This window comes from Notothenia rossii (assembly GCF_949606895.1).
Source record: "Notothenia rossii genome assembly, chromosome: 10".
Taxonomy (NCBI): domain Eukaryota; kingdom Metazoa; phylum Chordata; class Actinopteri; order Perciformes; family Nototheniidae; genus Notothenia; species Notothenia rossii.
In genome coordinates, this window is record NC_136908.1 from 32,038,791 (window position 1) to 32,065,000 (window position 26,210).

The following is a 26,210-nucleotide window of genomic DNA, read 5'->3' on the forward strand; positions in this document are numbered from 1 at the left end:
ACATACCGGTATACGGTACGTCCCTTCCAAACTCGATGATGCTCGAAATTTCCCTTATAGGCCTATATCTGTTTCCGGTTATTTTTATTTTGAAATTCAGTTCCTGAAGGACGGCAAAAAACCCCGAGATTATAGAATTAAACAAATAAAAACAAGAATAATTGTGTGTTATTGTTGACTAAATAACAGTGTGTTATTTTGAAAAGAATACAAAATTAGAAGGAAAAATGAGCCCCATTTATTTTCCTCAAAGGCCACAACAAAAGTCCGAAATGATACGATTTTAAATAAAAGCAATAATCGTGGTTTGATATTGAGTAAGAACATGTTTTTATGAACCACACAGCTTCCGGTCTTCGTATAACACGTAATGCCGTGAGACTACCAACAGAAATACATTGCTTTTAAAATCGTGATGCGCAACACGAAAAAAAAGGGGAATGACTACCAATAGAAATACAATGCTTTTAAAATCGTGCTGTGCAACACGAAAAAAAGGGGGAAATCGTGTTGGTGAACACGAATCAATAGATTAAAAATTGTGTTGGTGTACACGAAATGCCGTGAGACTGGGTTGCGTGATGACACCGGCGAGCTGAGCGGAGTCGTCGGGTGCAGGCGGTAATCAGACTTAACTTTGATTTAACCAAAACTGAAAGTCTCAAAGTGTAATGCGCAGTCAGCTCTATTAGTGTGTAAAAACATCTGCGTTTAAATGCCCAGCAGTAGTTTGACCAGAGCTAGAGCAAAGAAAGACAGCGGCCTCATGGCGGAAATGTTTGATGAAGAGGAAAAAAAGGAAAATTAAAAATATATATATATAACATATATTGTAAGATCATGTTTAATCATCTGATTCGTCTGTACATTGCTCATTTAGTCTGTGTTCTTCTAATTAGTGTCTACAGTGCAGAGATGGAGTAGCTACTCGAGTCCCGGACTCGGACTCGAGTCGGACTCGAGTGCTGATTTTCGGGACTCGTGACTCGACTCGTGCACTAATTGACGCGACTCGGACTTGGACTCGTGAATTCTCGCGCACGATGACTTGGACTCGGACTCGGACTCTAAATGATCGCGTAAGCTGACTTGGACTCGGACTCGTCAATTTTTCCCCCCACGATGACTCGGACTCGACTTGTACATTGATGCTCCGACTTGGACTCGGACTCAAGCAAATTTTCTCTGGAGTCTGATGTCCTGTGAGGCGAGTTCACGTACTGGGCCCCGCTATTCCAGTCTAGAGATGTCTAGAGACACACCCCGCATCGTGCTGTATGCTTTCACACATTCTGCTTACACATTGGAAAAGAGCAGCGCAAAATTCTCATTATGAGGAAACAATATTGAAGAGAAGGCTCTGTAACACATTACTCTAAGGATCGAGTTCGGACATATAGGCTGTCTTGAACACTATCAGTAATCTAATTAATAAATAAAGATTCAGCCGATAACAGAAAGCACATGGCTACTTAACATGCAGAATGATGTCATTTTGCATGCTAAGTAGCCATTTGCTTTCTGGGGCTAAATCTTTATTAGTAAACCGATTCAACCAGTAAAGGTTCCTTCAAAATAAGAGTCCCGATCTTATTACTATCAAAATAAAAGTGCAAAACGAAAACTTTACCATAGGAAAATATTGGCATACAAATATAATCACTTCTCTAAAAGTTGACTCATTTTAAATATAGTTTATTTATATATAATATTAATATAAGTAATAAGCTTTATATTTGTATAGCACCTATTACAAGAATTGTAGCCAAACTCGCTTCACAGCAGTTCAATAGACAGATTAGTATAACATGACAGGATAAAAGCAATGTAGAGGAGCAGCTACATTTCAACACATATATCCACGAAGATTAATACATGAAGACTTGTGACTCGGACTTGACTTGAACTCTTCTTAGGTGACTCTGACTTGGACTCGGACTCGAACACAGGTGATGATGACTCGGGCTCGACTCGGACACTCCTTGGGTGACTCGGACTTGGACTCGGACTTGAACACAGGTAATCATGACTCGGACTCGACTCGGACACTCCTTGGGTGACTCTGACTTGGACTCGGACTCGACAACGACTCTCCCTTGGTGACTCGGACTTGGACTCGGACAGTGGTGACTTGAGAGTGACTTGGACTCTTGAATTGGTGACTTGACTACAACACTGCTACAGTGTGTGTCTGAGCTGTTTAGAGCCATGTGGGACAAAACCCGATCATGCCCCTCCCTCTCACTGTCTAAGTGAACGGTGACTGTAAAAACTACACTGCTCAGAGTATTATCCTATTTAATGTGTGTGGCAAAAAAATAATGATAGGGGTACTGAGCTGCCATCCCCACCATATGTCATCTCACATCATTCAGAGCTGATTGGCTGTAAGTACAAGTGCCGCGAAAAGTGTGCTGTGTGAAGAGGAGACGAGAGACGCGTCCTAAAATCCGGAAGTAAGCTGCGCATGGGTTCCCTCCATGGATGTATAATAAGAACTGAATACAGCGTGGGAGGCGGGGCCTCATTCATTCCTATGAGAGTTGCTCATTAGCGCATGATGATAAAATGGCCCAACTTTTGAGAGAGGAAAACGTCACAGATTACCCGGCATGCCTGAGAAGTACCCGTATGTGCGCTCATAGCGCATGCGCAACTTTAACCAAAATGCTCATTCACATCAAGCACGTCAATTTGTGTACACGTAACAGCACCGCACGTTCATGACAGTATGGTAATGGATTGTTATGATGGATTTGGAGATCCAGGGTGATGCACATCGCTTTTTAAGCCAGGAATAGTGTTTGAAAAGTGCTTGAAACATCGGCAAAAGTGTTGTAAATAGGAGGAGAGTTTACCCAGAGAGCTCTGCGCTGCAGATGGCTCTTCCACCCAGACTGAAGCCAAAGAACAGGCTGCTTCACAGCACTTTAGAACCCAGGAAAGCAGCTTGGATCATTTAACGAGGCGGCAGTTAGCAGCTAGCGGCTAGCTAGTAATTATGCTAATGTACACATCAATCGTTATGTACTTATATTACGGGATCTAGTGATATCCAAGCAACAGAGCTTCATTTAGCATGAAATGATTATTGCACTGTATATATATATATATATATATATATATATATATATATATACAGTGCAATAAGCTTCTTAGTGCAATAAGAAGCTACAGGGATGTTAATCTAACGTCGGTAATATTCACTTTATTTAATACAACATTTACGGTACAAGATGTAATCATACAGCCCATGTAGTATAATATTTTAATGATGAATTACAGCAAACATGTGCAATATATCCATTATTACAGCTCCGTGGGATGGCAGTAAGACGATATGGGTGCGTTCTTATTGTGCATCCATGGGTAAAGATAAACGCATGTAGTGCTGCCTGAACACGTAACATGAACGTGCCGGGCGGCGCGGTCCCGTGGGTTAGATGCACGTTCATAATGCAGAGGGAAATAACTCTCAGAATAACGTTATTAGCACATGTTTTTAATAAGGGCTATACAAGTGTTCATACTGGGTAGTTTATTTAGTTTAAAAAAAATTATCAATGGAAAAAAGTGTTTCCGGGCCTGGCAACCAAACGGAAGTGTAGTACCGCCGTTTGGCCACCACGAATATGTTCATCTGAGTCCGGCGCACTTCCTGGGGGCTTGGTTCCCTGGTTATGGCTTGAAAGGATCCGTCTAGTGTAAATATGACGTCACGTTCTCGTTGTGACTCTCGTTGTAATCGGAGCGGCTCGGAAACACATCTACAGCAGTAAAATGATGCAACATACACATTAATGCAGCAGCAATATTAATAGAGAAACATCAGACTTAATAGTAAAACACTGCAAGGGAACATTGCATTGCACCAGGAGCTATCTTGGGACTTTTACTGCGACAACGTTGACTTGCCTGTGAATAAAAAATAAACCATAGTGTTGGTGATCTACAGTGTTGTCATTCTTCTTTGAACACCAACAAGACCGCTAACACCGTATTTCAATAATCACACTCCCTGTCATTGACATAATTAATAGATAGTTTAGCTTCTCACCATCATTTGCTGTGGCCAACTGATGTTAACGATCGTAACTGAAAGGCTGCCTGCCAAATGTAAACATTCAGCCACGTGACATTCAGCCAAACTCTCGCGAGAGTTTTACACAAGACGGATCCTTTCTAGCCATAACCTGGTTCCCTCCACAAAAAAGCAATGAGATTTCTCCATAGGATTTTAGAAAATAGCTCAAAATAAGATCTGTGGGAAACGTACCTGTTAGATAAATGCATGTTTTGTTCAGCCGGATAATATTCACATGTCTACCCTACTTTTATAATTTTCAAATCCTAAATCTATCGATTAGATTTATGATAGACTTTTGAAACTACAAGAAGATAAGGAGGACTTTTACAAAAAAGTAATAGAGATTTTTGTCCAGAAGGATAGGCAAATGGACTTCATCCTCAAGTCAAGGTAAGACCACAATTTTATTGAAAATGGGATCTTACTAAGAGAGAACAATTCAATATTTAAATGATAAAATTAAATCTTTTGAGTGTCCTTTTGTTGAACTGTCTGTTTAAAATTAATCGAAGCATCAGACAAAAAAAGCTTTTGAAAATAATATTATATTTTGATTTAGGTCAAAATATAATATTTGTAAACCTGAAGAGTCAGTGCCAGTGCCTCACCAGCCATGAACCTCACTGCAGAAGCTTATGTATAGACATCTAAGTTTTTTGTGCCCCACCACTTTTGTACATATAAAAACGCCACTGGTTAGGGGGATGGGAGGTAGGATGTCTATGTTTTTATGTAATCTTGTGTTGTATTTTCTACGGTCTTGTGTTGTTGTTTATATATTTCCGCTCCCTTCCCTTGATGCGTCGATGACATCCTTCCAATTTGACCAAAATACAAGCCGGGCGTCCAATATGATTGTTACCTTACTTAAATGGATACACAATTGAACAAAATTATTTTGCTTAATCTGAATGTAAATGGAATTCAGAATCCAATCAAAAGACGTAAGATTTTGTTGTACTTAAAGTCTCTAAATTGTGATATTGCTATGCTACAGGAGACTCATTTGAATGTGATGGAATCTAAAATACTCAGACAGAATTGGGTAGGGCAGATATTCTCTTCCCCTGGAGGAAAAGCTAGTAGAGGAGTCAGTATTTTAATTTCTAAGAATATGCCTTTCAAATCCTCCAATATACATGTTGATCAAGAGGGAAGATATATAATTGTCTCTGGTTTGCTACAGAATGAAATGGTGACATTAGTGAATGTGTATGCTCCAAGTAGTTTACAATCTAAATTATTTACCTCGCTGTGCCCAAAGATATTGCAGTCCATAGAGGGTCCTCTTATTATAGGTGGCGATTTCAACTCAGTCTGTGACCCTATAGTGGATCGATCCAGCCACCCTCTCCCTTCAGATAAAAACATTTCCGCCGCCTTGAGGGACTTCCAATCCGAGCTCGGTATTACAGATGTGTGGCGCCTAGTGCACCCAGATGCCCGAGAGTTCTATTCCGGTGCGCATGACTCCTACTCAAGAATAGATTACATAAGGATGTATTCAAATTTGATCCAGAATGTTATTGAGATCAAAATGCATAGTATATCATTAAGTGATCATGCTGCGGTATCTGTCACATGTTTCCCTCCAACCAACCCTTGCAAATCCAAACAGTGGCGACTTAATACATCTCTACTCAAAAATGAAAAATGTACACTGCTCATTAAAAACCAATTTTTTGATTTCTTTGAGATCAATCTAAATTCTGTACCAAGCGTCACTACTGTCTGGGAGGCTTTTAAAGCAACATGCAGGGGCTGGTTAATTAGTTTCTCCTCGGCAGAGAATAAAAAGCGCAGAGAAGTGAAATCCCAATTAAACTTTAAACTCAAGACTCTAGAAGAGCAGCATATGCTAGACCCATCCAATTTAGATCTAAGGAACTCACTTCTCACCGCTGGGACTAATTTGCAGAAACTTAGATACATGAGGAGACAGCTTTTGCTCTTTTTCGTTTACGAACAACATACTTTTAATCCGTAGACAAAGCAGGGAAAATGTTAGCTCATAGATTGAAACAAATAGAAAACAGACAGATTATTCTAGCTATCAGAAGTGAGCATGACAGGCTACAGTATGATGCAGCCAAAATCAATGAATCTTTCAAGAATTATTATTCTAAATTATATTGCACAAAAATAACTTGAATGAAGAAGCCTTAGATAGCTTTTTCGGAGGTTTTAACCTCCCTAGCGTCAGCTTGGCTGACAGATCTGCTATGGAGGTACCTGTTTCCCAAAATAAAATAGAAAACGCAATCATGAAGATGGCATCAGGAAAAAATCCAGGGGACGACGGTTTTGGAACAGAGTCCTATAAATGTTTTAAAGAACAGCTTTCACCATATTTACTGTTGTTATTCAATGAAATATTAGAATCTGAAACCATGCCTCCCTCCATGAGCAGGGCCATTATTTCATTGTTGCCTAAACCCAGGGGCGGCGGGTACTGTAGGCTAGGCCTTCCCAAATATTTTTGTCGCATCCTGGTCAAATAAAAATATAATGTATAATGTTTGTGTCTTTGACATTAGTGCTGCTATGCAGCCACCTGTGCCCTGTTCTACGAAGCCAGTTCAACATACCATGGATATGTTTGAGTTATCTTAACTAACCCTAACAAACGAGATCTCGCTAAGCGCTCCTACGACGCTGGTTATCAACTCGGTAAATCAAGCCAGGGTTTCTCTCTCCGGCTGAGAGCGCGTTCACGTGAAAGGGGCGGGGTTAGCAACATTTGACCAATCACAAACAGGGACAAGTGTACTGACAGCGCAGCGTCATACTTCATTAATGAAAAGTAAACTAATATTAGACATATATGAACTTTAAACATCCATGACTTAAACATATAATCCAGGATACAAGCCACATAGTTGCACCTGCAATTTGAATACAGAACAACTAGAGCGAATAAAAGGAAGGAGGGCCGAAAAGGTGGAAAAATGGAGTGCAACTGGTTTGGGCCTTATGTGGTTTCCTTAATCACCAACAAGGGTGTGGCAACCCTGTTGGGCTCAACAGGAGCTCAGCTGAGAAAGGGTGTGAATGTATCTCAGCTGAAGCCCTTCATCCAGCCTAGGAAGGGGATGTGTGCCTGACCAGAGAGGACTTTTGGAGCCTGGGTGTTCCTCAGTGCATGGAGTCAAATGTAGGTATACTAGAACTTTCCTGCCAACTTTATCTTGTCTCAAATAAATGGCACAGGTAACTTACTGTTGTTAGTGTTTCAGATTGGAAACACGTGCCTGAAGATGGTACAAGAAGCCACCCAAAGACATGTAAGGTTTTCAACAGACATCATTGGCCAGCTTTTTTCTTTTGAATAACACATATTTTCTCAATAGCTGTTTAGTGGTGAAACTCCAATCTCTTGAAGTGTGGTTTTCTCTTGTTGTTGAACATACTTCTATGAAGATTTCATTTTTTTTGGAAAACTATCAATATAGGGCAAACATATACACATCGTGGACATGTATGTGGTTCCTACCTGGAAGTGCAAAACAGCTGACGCGTTGGCCAGTTTTCCAGTAAGTTCCTGTTGCTTGAGACCTTCTATGTTGCTTGACATTGATATACAGCAACTTAAAATCCCTTGTTTATAATACTAGGCTGACAAAATGGCCACCAAGGACATGGTTTTAATCCCTGCCTGGAGTCGACAGCAAGGAGAGGCAGATCACTATTTGCTTTGCGTGAGTCTGTTCCAAAAGATCTCACCAGCTGGTACAAAATGAACACAAGTTGTGCTGTGTGGTTTTCTTGTGGTGTTGGATTATGTTTAATTTCAGCTGTTTTGTGAATGGTTGACAGGTGATCAAGCCAGCAAAGAGAGAGTTGTATTTGCTCGACCCTCTTAAGCCAGATGGCTTTAGTGACAGTTCCTACAAGGACATCTTTAGGTTTTTGTAACATGATTACCCAGCCCCGTTGGCCCGTTCTGTGGCTTGTATGGGAATTCTAAATAGTTTATAGTATTCTAATACTGCAGTAACCATCTTGTAGACCAGGGGTCTGAATCTGATCAAATTCATTTATAATATATCTCCATTTCCACAAAGTCTGGTGTGTCCTTAGTGGAACCAAAAAAAAAAGTCTGTAACAGGATGCTATGAATTATAATGTTCATTTTGTGATAAGCCTTGTTCAAAGGTTGTTCTCAAGTTCAGCTTTGTTCAGAGGCTGGTAAACGTCTTTTTGTTTGTTTTATTTTAGCCCCGTTCAGTGGCTTTTCCAAAAACATGAATTATATTGAGTATAGCGTTCCTTCACCAAATCAATTCCCATGTCTTATAATTTATTTTGAAAGTGACCTAGCGCGCCGCATTGCTCCAGGTCAGTGGACAGTAAAGTTTGGCATCGACGTCGAGGTACATTTCTCCACCATCTCATACACCTGCTTTCACATGTCTTTATTTTCCCTTTGACCATGCACCTCACTGTTATATTCCCAATTCTTACAGGGTTTGCCTCACCAAACCACGGGCAATGACTGTGGTGTCTTCATACTGATGGTAAATTCCTCTCTTGACACTTTTTTTTAAAGGGGTTTTGTTAATTTTTGAAACTCATAACTTAACAGATCTTTACCCTTTCACAGTATGCACTCAACCTCAGCACAGATGCTCCACTTTGGTTTACCGAGGTCAGTATTTATCCTCTGAGTTAATATTTCAGGGGGAAGAGGGGGCTAACATTGAGTAGACAAATGATGAGGTTCCATTCATTTTCAACTTTATTATTGTTACATTGTCTTGTAGCAGGACATAGCACAGATCCGGAAATGGTGGTGCATTATGCTGATGGGACGGTACCAGATTGAAGTGTAAATCATACCTTTTAAATGTTACTTTATAGACAACAGTTTCTTTGACACTGATTTAAATGTTCATCCTGATATTATGTGATTTTTATAGCCACGGACAGAGGTTTTCTTACTTGACCAATGAGGCCGGAGAGCTGCTCAAAGGGGCACTGGAGCCAGTGTACAGGGTCCCAAAGAAACGGAAGACAGAACATGAGGTGAGCATGAGGCCGATAGGCACACTCCTGTTTGTGATAAACAAATGTAACAATCCAGATTATTTAACACATGCATACATATCAATATGGATAATTGTATACACATGTAATTAAACAATTACATGACCCACACCTTATATTTTCCTTCAAAGGTCCAACATGTGCTTGATATTGGAGGTAATATCTTTTCAGTTAAGCAGTAACTGTTTTTTGTTTAAAAAACGACCTGTGATCACGGCAGAATTTCCAACTATTATGTCTCACTGCATTTTTAAACTTTATTGATAGCTGTTTTTTACCTCAAGGAGAAGAATAACAAAACATAAGAAAAATGTGTGTGATATATTCAACATTAATATTAAAAATGTGTATTTTTGCTACCTGAAGCCCAAAGAATCTTGGTATTTCGATTGTGTTGGCAACAGTCTAGTCAATGTGTTGTTAAATATGTTTGATCTAGTCTGACCAATATTTCACAGCTGCCAAACTGTCTTCTTTCGGACATTCTGATGGAAATGGTTCTCCAGGAAGGGGACAAAGCGTACTCAACACTCGCTCTAGTGTGTACCACCTTCAGAGACACAATGTCCACTGTGTCTTTCAGAAGAGGGGCCCACTTTCGCTGGCTTGAGAGTAAGTGATTCAGTGAAGGTGCAGCAGTATACGACAGCGGTGGTGTCTATGCATATTTTTACTGGCTCTATTGAAATGCTTGTTTTACACAGGTATTGCTACATGGAGTTGGTTCTCTGCTTCATACAAGCAGGATTTCCACGTCATGTACACCATTGACGTCTGCCGTGTATGCTTGGAGCCTTACAAAAACTGCAAACCAGGTAGACTTCTTATTCTGGATAATATTGTTTATGTGTCATTACATATTTAGTGTGCTGTGGTCCTAGTGTGATTCAATTACAATATTTTCTTTCTCTATTCATAGGATATGTTGGGAAAGGTAAAAGAGGAGAATTGCAGGGCATCTACTCTGATGACCAACATCCAGGTTATTTCAGTCCCTTCTGCAACTATATATCATAGGTGCGTGTGATGACACAGTATCATTCCATTTGGCTTGATAGCTATAACATCCACTCATAACCCAAACCAACAAGATATCATAGGTAAAGATTAACTCACACAATCAAATGTCAGAATAGACTAAATTATCACTGCAATTAATGAAGAAGGAGGCCTTGATGGTGGCACTCAAGAGAGAAGACCTTGATAATAAGGAGCCTTTCATGTTTGTTTTCAGGGGCACGGAGGATATGGAGGTTTTCCCCTGCGTGGGATGAGAGAGTATCATTCCATTTGGCTTGAATGATTGAATGACATTTTTCTTCTTTTGTGTCTATATCAACGCCGGGATCCGGAGTCGAGGCTGATCCTCTTGCCGTGGTCCCGCATCCTGGATCCTCTATCCTGAGTTCTGGATTAAGTGGTGGATTTCGGGTCGTGGCTGAACCTGTCTCTGCGGGATGCTACACACAATGACGGGGATGATACCTCTGTTTTGGTGCCTGTGTGTATTTTTGCTACCTGAAGCCCAAAGAATCTTGGTATTTCGATTGTGCTGGCAACAGTCTAGTCCAGGGGTCGGCAACCCCTGGCACGCGTGCCAGCATTGGCACGCGGCACCATAACCAGTGGCACACTAGGAATAAGTGGAATAAGTGTGCAAAAATATTTAAATTGTATTTTTGGATCCTGATCGAGACCGCCGCCAGAGCGTGTCTCCCCGTTACCTGCAGAAGGAAGCCATGCACGTAACGCAGCCCCGCTCTCTTTAACTCCAAGCGACTTTCTGCCGCTTTCCTCTGTGGTCTAGAGCTGATCGTTTCACCACGGAGGAAAGCACTTCACTAATTGCAGTAGGCCTACACATAAGGAGCTGTACAAATGCTGCTGTTTTTGCGTGGCTGTGTATTTAGTTGAAAGCCCAGTGGCGATCTCCTCATCTCTCATCGAAATAATATGCTACAAAGGGGCGGACTGGACATCTGTGTGTTGAACTTTCCTGTCGGCTCCCAGACCGTATCGAGGAGGGCAGAAGCAACAAGCTTCAGGTTCAATAACCCACTTTAGCTTAAATTACTGGAGAGAGGCGAGCTCTTCTTGGGAGGCCGTTGCATTTATTTAGCTGTTCTTCTGTTTCACAAAATACATCACAGACCTCTGTTTTTCTGCTCCCTCGTTTCACTTCCACAAACACACATCCACAAGCCACACCCCCCTCTCTCTCTCTTAAAAGGGACAGCGATCTCATCTCACTCTGCATGACCCTAACGGCCCGTCCACACTACAGCTTCGACAGCTTCAAAAACGGTTTCCAACGCATCTGCCCATTCAGTTTGAATGGGGTTATGTCACGTTGCCTCGGTTTTCGCCGAACTGAATTGTGGGTAGCAGAGCGGAGCTTTCCTGGCGTTTCAGGCTGCAAAAGATGAACAATGTTCAACTTCTGAAGCCGGAGATGCCGGAGTAGCCAGCGTCAGCCAATCAAATCCCATTTGTGCAAATCTGACAGTTCAATCGCTAGCCAATCAAACTGCGTGCAAGCTGGGAGAGCCAGACCGCAGTTCATTTCCTCATATTCCAAACGAGAAATCACCCGGTTCTTTACGACCAGAACTATTTACTGGGATACAAACCGGAGGAACCAGGCAGAGAGGTGGCAGAGACAGTGGGTGAAACTGGTAGGTTTTCGACTGTTTGGGGAGTTTATATATATATATATATATTAGGGGTGCACCGAATGGGAAATGTTTTGCTGAAACCGATACCAAAAATAGGAAACAGTTGGCTGAAAACCGAATGCCGAAAGGCCGAAAATGATTAATAGAAATATATATATATATAATGTATACATTTTTTACCAATGTTGTTCAGCTACCTGATTATGGAAAAAGACATGATTATGGCAAAACTTAACTTAAATAATAATCACTATTATGGGTCCATAAAACATTTATTCAGCACTTTTGAATGCATACAGTACATTTATTCCAAGTCAAGTGCATTTTCTTTTCTCTGTAGGATAACTACAACAAAGTGCATTCAGAACAAAGCCAAGGTGCTTTAAAACTGCATAAACATCTAGGCCAGTAGGCCTACAACAAAATAGTGTAAATAAAGACTGTAACAGCCAGGCCTTCAACAACAACAAATGCACCTATAAGTTTGGTAACCTAACGTGTTGTTGTGATGACGTAATCAAAACGCGGCGACAAGCACGGCGCGCGACCATGCTCGCGGCTGGCTCACAGCCAACATTTCTGCCGCTTGGAGATATTTCAAAATATCAGAGAAAGAGTAGCGGATTGCAATTTGTAAAACATGTTCAGCTGACATTTCTCGAGGGGTTGTAACTGCAAAGACTTTCACCACTTCGGGATTACTCCACCACTTGAAATCAAAACACCCGGACAAATATGCGGAGCATGATCAACGTAACCCTGTTCTCAGACATTCGGTGATATTTTTTCGGTGTTAAAACCGAAAGGGCCTTTTTAACCATTTTCGGCAGATAATTTTCGGTGGCCGAATATTCGGTGCATCCCTAATATATATATTGCTCGCATAAAATCCCTGGGGTTTTTTGCTTTGTATGCCGGGGGCGGGACATTCTTGTGATTGGTTGTTGGTCGCGGTGCTCGAATAAAATCCCCAAGCTTCAGACACGCCCAGCTCCAAGCTTTTTTTGAAGCTATAGTGTGGACGGGCCGTTACACAATAGTATGAAGCTGCAGCATCGGAGGCGGCAGATACAGACTAGTAGATACAGACATGTAGATACAGACTGCTAGTTGTTTTGCAACATCGCCCCCTAGCGAATTGGATGCCCGCAAAAGTACAACAAGCGAGTATTGAGTCTCATGTATTTTGTATGTAAAAAGATAGTCTTTTATATTTGTCTTATCAAATTTGACATACATCACATACATATATATATATATATATATTGTAGTAATAATGATATCACCTTTACATTTAGATGTATATTTTGTTAAAAGAAAACAAAACTGTTAATTTATTTTTTGGGAGAAGGGTTGGGGTTAAATACGTGTAAACTTCTTCCCACGCCTTTTCCGATGTGTAATTAGGTAGATCATTTGTTCATATATAATTTGTAATTCAATAATATTTACTTTATCAATTTGATACTGCTTATGTTTCTACAGGATCATTCTACAGTATCATAATTATTTTGTTTCATTTCATTATTATTATTAATTTTTTTGTATTGTATTAAATCAAATGTGTCTTTGAAGAGGTGCTAGATTACTGAAAAACAACTGTTAATGTGTTTATGCACCAGGCTGCAAAAGATAAACAAGCAGTTTGACCGATGCTTTCTTTCCATGTGCCTTTTCACATTTTTTTTTATTTATGAGAACATGGCATAAGGGACATTTCTTCTTCAGTACTGGCTCTGCACGGACCCTTTGCATCTTTCCCCCTGGGATGATGGGGATTGCTGGATCTGTGATGATGGGGATTGCTGGATCTGTGATGATGGGGATTGCTGGATCTGTGATGATGGGGATTGCTTGATCTGTGATGATGGGGGTTATGGCAGAGTGCTTCGCCTTGCACAAAGCCAGGTGTTTTACAATGTTAGCTTTGCGCGCCAGCATTGATTGGCAGTACAAGCAGTGAAAATGATATCCTGGTCTACAATTTAATCCACATCTGTAAATGGTATACCCTTAAACGTAAGAACATAGAATTGTAGTATTATTATTTTGTGATCATATAATTTTAAATTGTAAATTATGAATACCAAACATCTGAATCAAGTAACTGGTCACCACAAACAAATCATAGAAGGACTTATTTTGATTTATTGCTCAAATGGAACTGATCATAACATTCAGGCTGCTTTTAATGCAGACACATTGCAACTCCATTTGCATTTCACAAGAGAATGTTTGCTAACTTTACCCTCATGGAGAACTGCTGAACGGTTGAGGTGGCTCTCTAAATGGGTTTGGACCTTGCCCAGTCTGGCTGGACGGAACAAATCTGAGGCACAGAATGGGCAGTGAAAGTCTTCACAAAAGGTAATGCACCGTTGAAGGTCCGGCAAGGATCTCCCCTCTTGGATTGTAATATGCATCTTGAAAAGAGAGACTGAACATTTTGAAATAATTTCACAGACAGACATAAATTAGGCCTAATTGTTAGATTCTGACACGACAGATTCTAACCTACAGAATAGGCCGACATAATAACTGACTAAAACCCCTCATGCAATATTACACAACATGTCAAAATGATGAGACTGTCTGATAAACAGTAAGCAGGCAGTCAGCACAGTTAAGATTATTTACAATGAATTCAAATAGTAATACAATGACTATTAAAGAAGCATTTACACTGAAGACAGAACTTAGGCTACTGCTGATTTAATGTAGCGGACGCACAGATCATATTGACATGCTATTGTCATCCTTTGAAGTTTAATTAATTAGCTGACTAATTAATGATCAGGGTTGGGAAGTTTACTTTTTTTAAATGTAGTAGGTTAAAGATGACTAATTACCCTGTTAAAATGTAATAAGTAATGTAACTTGACTATGTAACTATTTGGATTGAAATTCTAATGTTAATTATGGTTATTTTATGTTTTTTGTGAGTCACTTTGGATAAAAGCCTTATAACATAACCAAATGTTATAACCATAACACGGTTTCATTAAACAAATAAACAAAATGGCTAACAGTTGGTTTTGCAGCGAGTCATCATAGGCTAACAGATGACATTTAGCACATGTTGCTTGTATGGCTGTCCAATTCAATACAACAGAATAGTTGTTAACTTTAATCAAACAACATGATTCACATTACTCACACTCTTACTGTAATTAGTGATTAAATCAACAACTAGGACACCTAGTTGGGCTTGCCAAAATCACGCTAGTTTCATTAAACAAATAATCAAATTATATAAATCAAAAGGCTAATTTTGCTAATGCTTTTGCCGAAAGCTATAACTAAAGAATAGTTGTTTTTGCAGCCGGTTAGAAGCTATCCTAAGCTAACAGATATTTGCGTATTGCCTTAAGACTATCATAGTTAATGTTAGCTAATCACACTTCATTTCAAGACACCGGAATTGTTATTAATGTTAAACAAATACAACTTTAAAAGCACTTCACATTACTCACACTCTCTGCGTTGTCGTTCATGTGGGAGTGTCACGAAAAACTAGGGAGCTGTATCTACGCGTCTGTATCTACCGGTCTCTATCTACCAGTCTGTATCTGCCGTCTCCGACGCTGCAGCTTCATGCTACTCCCCTAATACAGGTGTGCTCTGGAGAATCACAGAACGGACGATCGTCCTTATTATTATGCCGTTTAAACCAATTATTTAAATGTGTTTGTTAAATTCGGCATCATGTAAGTTGCACTGACAGGTCCACACACTGCTTCCAGCGAGGCTCCCCCGCCCTCCTGCTGATAGTTCACGAGCGTCAAGCTCCTCCTACATCATCCCATAGACCACCGTCTGGATTCCGGTCGTGGCTGAACCTTTCTCAGCGGTCCTGCCTGGAGCCTTTTTTAACAATGTGAGTATAAAACAATACATAATAATATTGAAAAACTAGATATAATGAACACATACAGTATATAATGTTTCTCTCTCTCTCTTTCTCTCAGGTGTCCATAAAAAGTGCTACGTCTACTTCATCCCATAGACCACCGTCTGGATTCCCCTGTGTCCTCCCTGGCAGCTCCATTGATTCCCTCTCTCCTTTCCTGCTGAAAGATGGTGAGTGTACTCAGGGACGAGGAGTCATTTAACCAGCCGCCAGTAGGAGTCAGGCTTTAGTTTATTTTATATCCATGAAGTCAAAATAAATCTGTTTACAGTTGTTTCATATGGATGTTGAGAGGTATCCATATATCTCTTCATTTTGCTCTCAAAGTGCACCAGATTGATGCATTTAACTTCAATATTTTAAAAAAAATCACTCCAAAGGGAGTGCTTGTTCTTCCTTCTGTCTGTCTGTATCTGTGTATTCTCATGTTCCGATTAACCCAGCCACATTTTTCTTCTTTTGTGTCTATATCGACGCCGGGATCTTGAGTCGAGGCTGATCCTCTTGCTATTGTCCCGCATCCTGGATTAAGTCGTGGACTTCGGGTCGTGGCTAAACCTGTCTCTGCGGTCCTGCCTGGGTCTCGTCGTGCTGCCTCCCTGAAGGCTCCCACAGGATTGTTGACATCTTCGTGGATTCATCTTCTTATTACAGACAGATGCATTTCCTAACATTTGGACTACCTATGCTGTAAAATGTATTATCTCTTCGATTTACACACGGCATCTATTGCACGCCTGTCCGTCCTGGGAGAGGGATCCCTCCTCTGTTGCTCTCCCCGAGGTTTATCCCATTTTTCCCTTTAACTGTGGGTTTTCTCTTGAAGTTTTTCCTTGTACGATGTGAGGGTCTAAGGACAGAGGGTGTCGTTTTCTTCTCATACTGATATTCTGAACAAACTGCTGTTGTACTAGCTGTAAAATGTCTTTACTGTAGGGTATTTTTATTATTTGTACAGCACTTTGGCTCGACCAAAAATCGTTTATAAATGTGCTATATAAATAAAACTTGATTTGATTGATTTGATTTGAAAGGGTGTGCGCCAAGGTAGGGCTGGGCGATATATCGAGTTTACACGATACATCGTGGATTGCACTCCATGCGATGTCGTAAATGACCACATCGTGAACATCGAGTATTATGTTGTCAAATCAATTTCCCGCCGCGGCCAAAATGAGCTTTCCTTTCTCCCTCATAGACACAGTCACACACGCAGGCACACATGCAGGCCCCGTCTAACTTGCACACAAACATTACACACATGCACAGTGACAGAGAGCAGGGCTCGACATTATAAATGGCCCGCTGGCTCGGAAGCACTATTTAGACACCCCGGGCCAGCATAACGTACTTTCCACTTGCCCGCTCGGGCCACTAAAAATATTGCTTAAAAAAATAAAATTGTCCTGTGGTATTGGTACTTTGACAAGCAATGTTGTTAAATTGTTTCGTTTATTAACGCTACAACATAGCGTTTCGTGAGGCGGTTGTCGTTGTTGGGTGAAAGGCAAACGGGAGCCTGAGCGAGCAGGCTCCCGTTTGCCCATGAGCGCCGGGCAAAAAACTATCTTCAAATAAAAGAAAGTCACCGGAGGAGTTAAAGGAGAGTGACAGGGAGCATGAGAAGAAGAGGGAGAGAAAGTTTCAGCCAGCTTGATCGATGGAGTTGGCTTCTAGTGGTGCAGTGACGCGTCCTAAAACCCTTTTATAATCTATCGATTAGATTTATGATTCTAACATTATTAAAGTAGGGAAGACATGTGGAGATTATCCGGCTGAACAAAACGTGCATTTATCAAACATGTTTGTTTTCCACAGACCTTATTTCCAGCTATTTTCCAAAACCCTGTGGAGAAATCCCATTGCTTTTTTGTCGAGGGAACCAGCAGCTTACTTCCTGGTTTTAGGACACGTCACTGCACCTCTCAATATGATGCCAATATAAACAAGGTCTTCTGTCGGCTCTGTACATCAATGCCGACCTATGCTGACAAGTAAGTGAGGAGAAGAAAATATAAAGATATTGGCTATAGGGAAATGTCCCAGCAGTTTAGGAGAATGAAGGTTCAAATCTAATCTACTAGATAGCCATTACATTTCTAACTCCTGATAATGACAGGAAGACAGAAAGCGCATTATACTAATAATAATAATACTACTCATAATAATAGCAGACATTTTTGAACAATGACCACAATATCATTATTTTCATAAACCAAATATGAACAAGAACTGATGATTCAAATGTTGTAGTACAAGTAGTAATGTAGTTAGTGCATAAATTACTAAGGCAACAAATGTGTTCATTTTCTTCATTATTAGTCGATTTTTTTAATGCAGACGTTGCAGGGACTACTAGAATCATCATACTGGCGTGACTGTAAACATCAAGGTTTTTTTTTTTTAGAGGACATTTCAGAATATCGCGATATATATCGTATATCGCGATATAGTCAGTAAATATCGCGATGTCATTTAGAGACCATATCGCCCAGCCCTACGCCAAGGTTCCATATTAGGACCAATAATTTCACCATATATGTAAATAATCTCTAATAATTTTTCAAATGCTGCTTTCCATTTTTATGCAGATGATACTGTTATTTATTGTTCATCCTCTTCTAGAGAGCAAAGTCTTGATTTCCTCCAGTCTGCCTTTGATGTCATTCCATCCCATTTATCTCAACTCAAGTTAGTATTAAATGCAGACAACTCCAAACTCATGATATTCTGAAATGGCAAAAAGTGAACTTCTTTTCTCCCCAACATTTGTAATGTTCAAGGGACTGACATTGACATTGAAAGGGTCACTACATACACATATCTAGGATTTATTATTGATCAGAACTTATCTTTCAAGTCACACACTGAAAATGTTGTTTTAAAATTAGGTTTCTCCTGTCAGTCAAGGAAACATTTGATCTCTGCAACGTTTTTACCAGTATTGGATTCTGGTGATCTGCTTTACATGAATGCCTCTGACCAGTGCCTAAAGAGTTTGGATACTGTGTACCATTGTGCATTATGTTTTATTACATATATATATATATATATATATATTGTGAGTTTGGAATAAATATGCACTTTATGAAAATTATTAGTTGGTTACTGTTAGTAAAAAACAGTAAGGTTAATACTGGATGTTTGTTACACTTGGATATGTTTTCTGTAATACTTGTAACATAATTATTCTCCAGTTTATGCATTTGAGTGACTTGCAGTTAATGTTCGACATTCAATTCAAAACCTTTATTTATCGAGGTAAAATCCCATTGAGATCAATGATCTGTTTTTCAAGGGAGACCTGCAGCAGTAGGTTTCAAATGAAGACATAAAAACATAAACAACACAACAACAAAAGGACATCATAAAGCAAAAATTACAGGGATTACAATTTACATATCTATCCACATGTACAGGTACCAACAGCATCTTATTGTGGAGCATCCAACCGAGCTTTAAAAACATGTAGTGGTACCAGCTTGGTAATTTTCCATTCTTTTTGCAGACTGTTCCAAGTTAGTGGAGCTGCACATCTAAAAGCTTTCTTCCCTAAGACAATCCTAGCACTTGGCACATTTAATAAAACCACAGCATGAGATCTCAGGCAATAAGTACTTTCAATTTGCAGAGAGATCAGGGAGCAGATATAAGATGGTACTTTATCCAACATGGCTTTGTAAATGAAAATGTACCAGTGACTGAGCCTCAGTAAAGTAAGTGATGGCAAAACCGCTTTGGTTTACAGTGTACAGTGATGCGTAAGTGCTTTACAGTTTGTCACAAATCTCAGTCCACTGTGATAGTAAAACCTTATTGTGGTGTAATTGTATATCCAAAGCAGTCAGAAGTCAGAAAATCATTGGTGATGTTTAACCACTCAGAAGACAGCCCATCAAAATGAACACATTGAGACCTTTCAGAGAGGTAGTTCACAAACCACCCTACTGCATGGCAGGATAAGCCAATACTGACTAGCCTCTGCTTCCAGATGCGATAATCGACGGGATCAAACGCTTTGGAAAGGTCAATAAATAGAGCTGCACAACTCTGCTTATTATCTAAAATACTCGTCACATCATTCACCACTTTCATTGTCGCAGTGATGGTGCTATGTTGCTTTCTGAAGCCTGATTGATGTTTAGACAGGATGTCATTTGTACATAAAAACACCTTTACCTGCTCACTCACTAGGCGTTCAAGAACCTTGGCCAGAACTGACAATTTAGAGATTGGTCTATTATTGTTTAATAACCTGGCCTCCCCTCCTTTTAGTATTGACAGTACATAAGCTGACTTCCATACTTTTGGGATTTTGTTCGTGCTGAGAGAGAGGTTAAAAAGAGTAGTGAGAGGTGGAGCAATAACATCTGCAGCTATCTTTAAAAAGAAAGGTTCTAAATTGTCCGGACCAGCCGGCTTCTTAGGATCTAACTTGGTTAAAGCTTCATGAATAACATCAACAATAAAAGGAGTAAAACTGAAAGGGTTTTCCAGACCACATTGTCCAGAGTCACCGACTGTGGTGTTCACAGAAGCAGAATTAGAAACAGAATCAAACAGAGAGCCACAGGACACAAAATGCTCATTAAAACAATTTAGTATTGTGGCCCTGTCCGATATAGAGCCAGATGCTGTGGTAAAGCACGGAGGTAGTTCATTACAGATATCACCGGTGGATATCGATTTTATGGCTTTCCAGAATGTTCTAGGGTTGTTCAGGTTGTTTGTGGTAACTGACTGATAATACTTAGATTTAGCACTTTTGACATGTGAAGTGAAGCTATTCCTTAACTGCCTAAAACGCAGCCATTCTACCTCTAAGCCTGATTTCCTAGCCTTTGCCCAGGCCTTGTTTCTCTCATGTAGGAGACTAGATAATTCATTCTTAAAATGTATTTAAGGTACAATAAATGTCTACTGAATGTGAAATTCAAGTGAAATATGTGTTTATCACAGAAAAGGGTAACTGACAGTGAATGTATGTTAGTGGAACTGTGTCAGGAAAGTGAAGTGTTAATTAAAGAATGTTAATGAACTGAAATGCATAGAACAGAAAGTTAATATACATGATTTTGTTGTGCAATAAAACAATCAGAGAAGCGATCTGCAAGGTGCTTAATACAGGTATCATCACTGCTACTGTGGTCATATCGGGGACCCGTTACAATAGTTGAGATGTGAAGGGGTTTATGTTTTTTGTCTGTGTTCTGGGTTCCTGCAGTTTTTTGAACAGACGCACGTTCAGAGGATGAAGCTGTTAATGTGCTGCTACCATAAACTGGCTGTAGCCCACAAACTGAAGCAGAATTATCAAGTTCAATAATAACAAGCTCCAGTGTTATAATTCCATAATTCCATACTCATAAATAAAATGACATGCAAATAACATTTTCTTTGCTGTGGACTTGTACTGTACATAATTATGTTGAGCTCATCGTAATCCTAACCCTAACCCTTGGAGAGAGCTGTTGGTGTCTGAACTGCCAACTGTGAGGGATATCCTGAGGTATGGCAGCTACTTGAGGGATCAAACTAAAGATGGCAGGAGGAACTACCCAGTGGACCAGCTGGTGGGTGACATTTTCCCTGGTCTTATTGGTCAGTGTAGCAAAGCGAATGCTCTTTTCAAGCCACCTGTTATTAATGAAAAGGTGACCATCATGTCCAAGCTCAAGGAGGTCTGGAATCAGGCAGTGAATTGTTCTCTTAGGAAGGGCAAACTTGATGCCAAGGAGAGGTTCAGTGTCAAATTAGACAAATTATTTGATATTTTCACTTGCAAGTGTCGGATTACCAGTTGTGAGGGGGGAGGCTGTGATGGCTGTGTGATCCAAGCCCACATTAACTTTTCCTGCAGCAGAGGGAAAAGGATTCCTTTAAAAGATCTTGCATACATCAAGGGACAGAAAGAGAAGTTTGGAAGTAAAGGACCCCTTGCGGACGGGGGCCTCATCTGAGGCACACCTATGCGCTTATGTGGCGCAATTGACCTTTCGCAAAGCCACGCCCCCCCTTGGTTACTGTTGCTAGTCCGACAAGCTGAGAGCCAGATGCGTTAAACAAAGCCATAATGGAGGGTCTCCGTAACGTCGGAGTCGCCTTAACAGACTCATTTTGGAGCAATAACGCAGCAATATCCTCCAGGTCCCGACAAAAGGGGCTACAATACGCTATGGAGGGTTATATCCACAGTATAAACATTAGAAAAGAGGGAGGCACAACATCAATAGAGGCACTTGCATACAGGTCGCAGTGCAAGAGTGAAAAACCACATGAGCTGTATGTCAAATTCGACGTGCACAATATTGTGGACCAGGCTTGTTCGTGTACTGCTGGGTATGTTCTGCTTTTGTAATATCGAGTTGTCATTGCTATTGAAATCGTGCATCTAGTTATTTTTTAGGGCTAACGTTAACGTCGATGTTGATCATCCTATCAAGCTAGCTAATGTTTGCAAGTGTAGCTGTACAATAAATGAGTCGAGTGAAACATGAAATAAACATGCCACCAAGCTGATCTTTTAAAATAATTTACAGTATGCCAGGTTACTGTTCACATACTGTGGGCTTGATGCACACACTGGACATTTGGCGTGCAAAAACAGAACAGATCTCCTCCACAAGCCAACCTCAACAATGGCACAGAACCAGAGGGAAAAAAATAACTGGCCAAGCTATTTTCAATGTGGTGGTAGCCAAGGCCAAAGTCAACCGTAAGCGGAAGCCTATAACATCCAACTATAGCCACAACAAGTAAGTTATTCCAGTCTGTGTACTGCATATTACCATACTTACCATATTTACCATCAGCCATGCTCTTGCTAATAATGCTATTTCTGTGTCTAGGCAAACACTAGGAACAAATACATACAAGCTCATGAAAGAGATGACAGATGCGCCTATAAGCTACCTTGCAGCAGAAGACACACCTGAGGTAGAAGTTTGCGGCAGGACATATGCTGTGGGATGTTGCCTAAGCCACCAGGTGAGAAACGTATTTAATTATGGAATATTATAAGACCCCCCCTATATAATACATCTGATTAACACTACACTATTAATTTGTATATTTTGTACCCAGTTTAACCACCTGTACATTGTATATAAATACAATGTAAAAAACTGGGTACAAATATACAAATTAATAAAAGTAATTAAAGTACTACAGCATAACTAGTAAGAGGGTAATAGTAGAAATATATAAATATAGGCATTTGAATCTAACAATATGAGAGAAATCAACAGTGTAAACAAGTGTGAGGGTCTGTATGCCCTATTGGTTATATTGATGATGCAAATTAGAAAGTTTGACATTAGTTGAATACAGAATAGAAGTACTTTATTACATTTTGGTATTAAACAAATTAAATACAGAATAGAAGATTAAAAAAAAAACTGGATTACACTTACAGCATATTAATGACTGTCATATTAAACATGTCCCACTAAACACAAATGTCACCAAGCCAAACATTTGATAACATCTATCTGTAGCTTTGTTCAATAGATGCAATGTTGTACTTTACTTGAGTATTTCCATTTTTAGAGAACTTACTTGCACTACATTTCAAAGGAAATATTGTACTTTTTAACCCATTACATTTATCTGAACCCTGCAGTTACTAGTCACTTTGATGTACATACATTCTAAAATATACAGTAAAATGTACAGGAAGATATACAAAGATTTATAGAGTCCGGTGCCCTCACTGTTTGAGAATGTGTGGCTGGAAGTTTGAGAGCACGCTCACCACATACCAGATCTGACTTATATACCCCAACCTAGTATTGGGAATTCGGTCTGACACCATTTTGAATTTCTTTATCTTAGCGATGGCCCTTTCAACATGAACACGGTGCTTTGCGATTCGCTTAGTTGTGAGCACATCTCCAGATGGCATTTGCCTCTCAGACCTCGCAAAGGGTGGCAGGTTTAACTGCAGTCCGACAGACTTGATATCGTCCTCTATCAAAAAGCCCTTATCGGCCATTAGGCCAACGCCTCTTTGCAGATAGCCAATTTATATCTATTTATCCAGTAGTGGGATGAGACCACTCTCTCTGACACTCTCCTTGTCAGACATAGAGCCTGTGAAAAGTGCAGAAGAGAAGATCACAGCACCACGGGGGTCACAGGCAACTAACGATTTCAGAGTGTTTGTGGTTTTGTAACTCGAATAGCTCTGACTTTGCAACACCGGTGAGGTAGGCCGTTCCATTTTTAGTTCAGTGCAATCCAATATTGCAAATGTTGATGGATAATCCGTTTTGTAGGTGTCTGGCATATTTTCCATAATGACATCTCTGTGAGGCCAAATTGGTATTGCACCCAATACGTCGAACATATAATGAATCCAGGAGTTGAAAAGATTACTTGCACTTTGCACGGTTATGCTGAATCTAAAGGCAAGGTTTTTCAAGTCTTCATTGTTGCGTAGTTTAATTAAAACAAATAACAGCTGGCTACGCAGGGGCATCTCAACAACTTGCCAATCATTCCGCTGGTATTTTAAGGGGACATTTATTTGAGTGGCACATGGATCATTTGGAATGCCAAATATTGTGCACAGGTGGTTGAATCGTTCATATGTGGATGGCACTGTTTTGGAGGAGTTCGGGTGTGAGAGTTCCTTTTCTAAGTGTGCCAATGTCTGCTTTCAGCCTTTCTACCTCTGTTTCCTTTAAAGCCAGCATCTCTTTCAGGTTACCATTTTCTAATTCTAATTTCTTCTCTTTTTCTGTGGACTGCTCCTCTTCTGGTCCCCCTTCCAGTTGACCTTGTTCAGAAAGGAGGGGTGGCTCCACAGTCTCTGGAAAGACACATATTTACATGTTAATGAGAGATTTTGATCCCATCTTTTCTTTTTTACAGCTTCCCCTATTAAACAAGGGAGCCCCTTCTGCTGATGCTGAAGTGCCGCCTGTCTGTCAACCAGATGACTTCCCCAGCTTTCCTCTACCATCCCAATCGACAAGTTTATGCACATTCCTGGATGAAAATGGCACGCGTAGTTACAACAGAGTGACCATTTCCCTACCCGAATCTATAGCCCTAGAATGTGACACCAGACAACAAAACACAAACAACCTGTGGTTTAATGCAATATCTGATTGCTTAACATCAAGCACCTTTAAAAGAATCTGCTCCAGGAGAGCAGACCATGACACACTTGCTGTAAGCCTCAAGTATAAAGGATCAGTACGATTTTTACAATCCAGTGTAAAATGTAAATGACACTATGTAATAACCCATCATCGACACTCACTGCACACACATCCACATGTACACACTCACCTTAAACAAACACTCACCTTATCACTCACTTTAGACACTTTATGTATCTATTATTAAAGAGATTTGCACTACATTCATACCTATTTGCACCTTAACTATACAGTACAGTTCTCGGCTACTTGTTTTGTTACAATGACTTGCTTTGTCATTTTGTTTGTTATTTAGTTTGTATGTATGTGACAAATAAACCTCTTGAATCTCATTCAGTCTGTATTGTATATATGTATATAACAACTTGAAACTTGAACTTGAAATGTGGAAAAAAAGCTATGGTTCATTACTCACCATTGAAAATCACACACAGAGTCTCTTCCGGGGTTTCAATGGTGCTGGAGGTGGATGCCTCTTGCAACGTTTTCATGAGTCTGTCCATCCATAATTTGTGTTATTTTGGAATAAAACAATACAATCACAAGAGGCATTAAATGTTGTAGTTTGTCTAAAGTTAACTACCGTTTCCTTGGTGGCTTTCTGCATCCACCTTGTTGTTCCTTTGTGGGGGTCGGGGTGCCCACTTGTGCAGCAGGATTAGGGAAGTCGGCAGTAGGCTTTCCATTAACAAAATGCTACAAAGATTAAAGCAAAATATAAATGAATGATTGCCTGTTGGCTTTCTTGTTTGTACTTTGACCACAGGTAGACTAATAATGGAGCTCAGCTGTTCAGACATTATTATGCATCAAGTGATATACATGGTCAAAAAACGACCTAGAAGCACACAGTTTACAGCTGTAGTCATGTGACTTTAGCTAACGTTAGTTAGTGAAATTAGTTAATTAAATTAGTTAGTCAATTTGTGAATGTAATCTTTGCTAGCTAGCTAGCTACGTTAGCACGTATTTACCTTGGAGCAAACGTATTTGTGTTTGTTGATATTCGCCATATTCAGCTGGGCATGGGGCCTGCCACATTTCTTTATCCACTGGCGGTATCTCTCCTCTCGGGTTTTGGGTTTAGGAAATGGGTAAAATATCACCCCCCCCCTCTAAGCTTATGGGATATCTGCTATCCGATTTGCAAAGATTATAAGCACAACGCTTCACCATTTTCGCAATGAATTTTAACGCTAAGCTTGTCGGACTTCCACAGGGAGCCGCGCACGTGATCGAATATGATTGGACAACGGGCATTTAGGGGCATGGCTTTGCGAAATGTCAATTAGGGTGGCGCGGCACGGTTTCGCTGCTGCGAGGCT

At 40.2% G+C, this 26,210-nt stretch overlaps 2 protein-coding genes and 3 long non-coding RNA genes across 5 annotated transcripts; 3 read left to right on the plus strand and 2 right to left on the minus strand.

Moving 5' to 3' along the window:
- Positions 1-7,356: 7,356 nt before the first annotated feature.
- On the plus strand, positions 7,357-9,438 carry LOC307022748 (uncharacterized protein; the record flags this gene model as incomplete). The annotated part of the gene is made up of 9 exons (XM_079655640.1): positions 7,357-7,371; positions 7,702-7,785; positions 7,904-7,992; positions 8,400-8,460; positions 8,554-8,604; positions 8,691-8,735; positions 8,851-8,900; positions 9,007-9,112; positions 9,418-9,438. Exons 2-9 carry the CDS (start codon positions 7,711-7,713, stop codon positions 9,436-9,438), a joined length of 498 nt encoding a protein of 165 aa, XP_079511766.1. The 5' UTR covers positions 7,357-7,371; positions 7,702-7,710.
- A 147-nt stretch (positions 9,439-9,585) lies between these two features.
- Positions 9,586-10,396, plus strand: LOC307023195. Its single transcript, XR_013803627.1, has 3 exons — positions 9,586-9,745; positions 9,838-9,948; positions 10,053-10,396. It is a non-coding gene; the product is annotated as an uncharacterized lncRNA (long non-coding RNA).
- Positions 10,397-11,613: 1,217 nt separating this feature from the next.
- Positions 11,614-16,739, plus strand: LOC307023326. The gene is made up of 3 exons (XR_013803672.1): positions 11,614-11,808; positions 15,552-15,685; positions 15,777-16,739. It is a non-coding gene; the product is annotated as an uncharacterized lncRNA (long non-coding RNA).
- Positions 11,936-15,682, minus strand: LOC307023325. Its single transcript, XR_013803671.1, has 3 exons — positions 15,282-15,682; positions 14,057-14,231; positions 11,936-13,820 (listed from the first exon to the last, which is right to left on the minus strand). It is a non-coding gene; the product is annotated as an uncharacterized lncRNA (long non-coding RNA).
- A 7,564-nt stretch (positions 16,740-24,303) lies between the features above and the next one.
- LOC307022028 (uncharacterized protein) lies at positions 24,304-25,938 on the minus strand (the record flags this gene model as incomplete). Its single annotated transcript, XM_079654604.1, has 4 exons — positions 25,860-25,938; positions 25,469-25,581; positions 25,301-25,380; positions 24,304-24,530 (listed from the first exon to the last, which is right to left on the minus strand). Exons 1-4 carry the CDS (start codon positions 25,896-25,898, stop codon positions 24,304-24,306), a joined length of 459 nt encoding a protein of 152 aa, XP_079510730.1. The 5' UTR covers positions 25,899-25,938.
- Between the last annotated feature and the right edge of the window lie 272 nt (positions 25,939-26,210).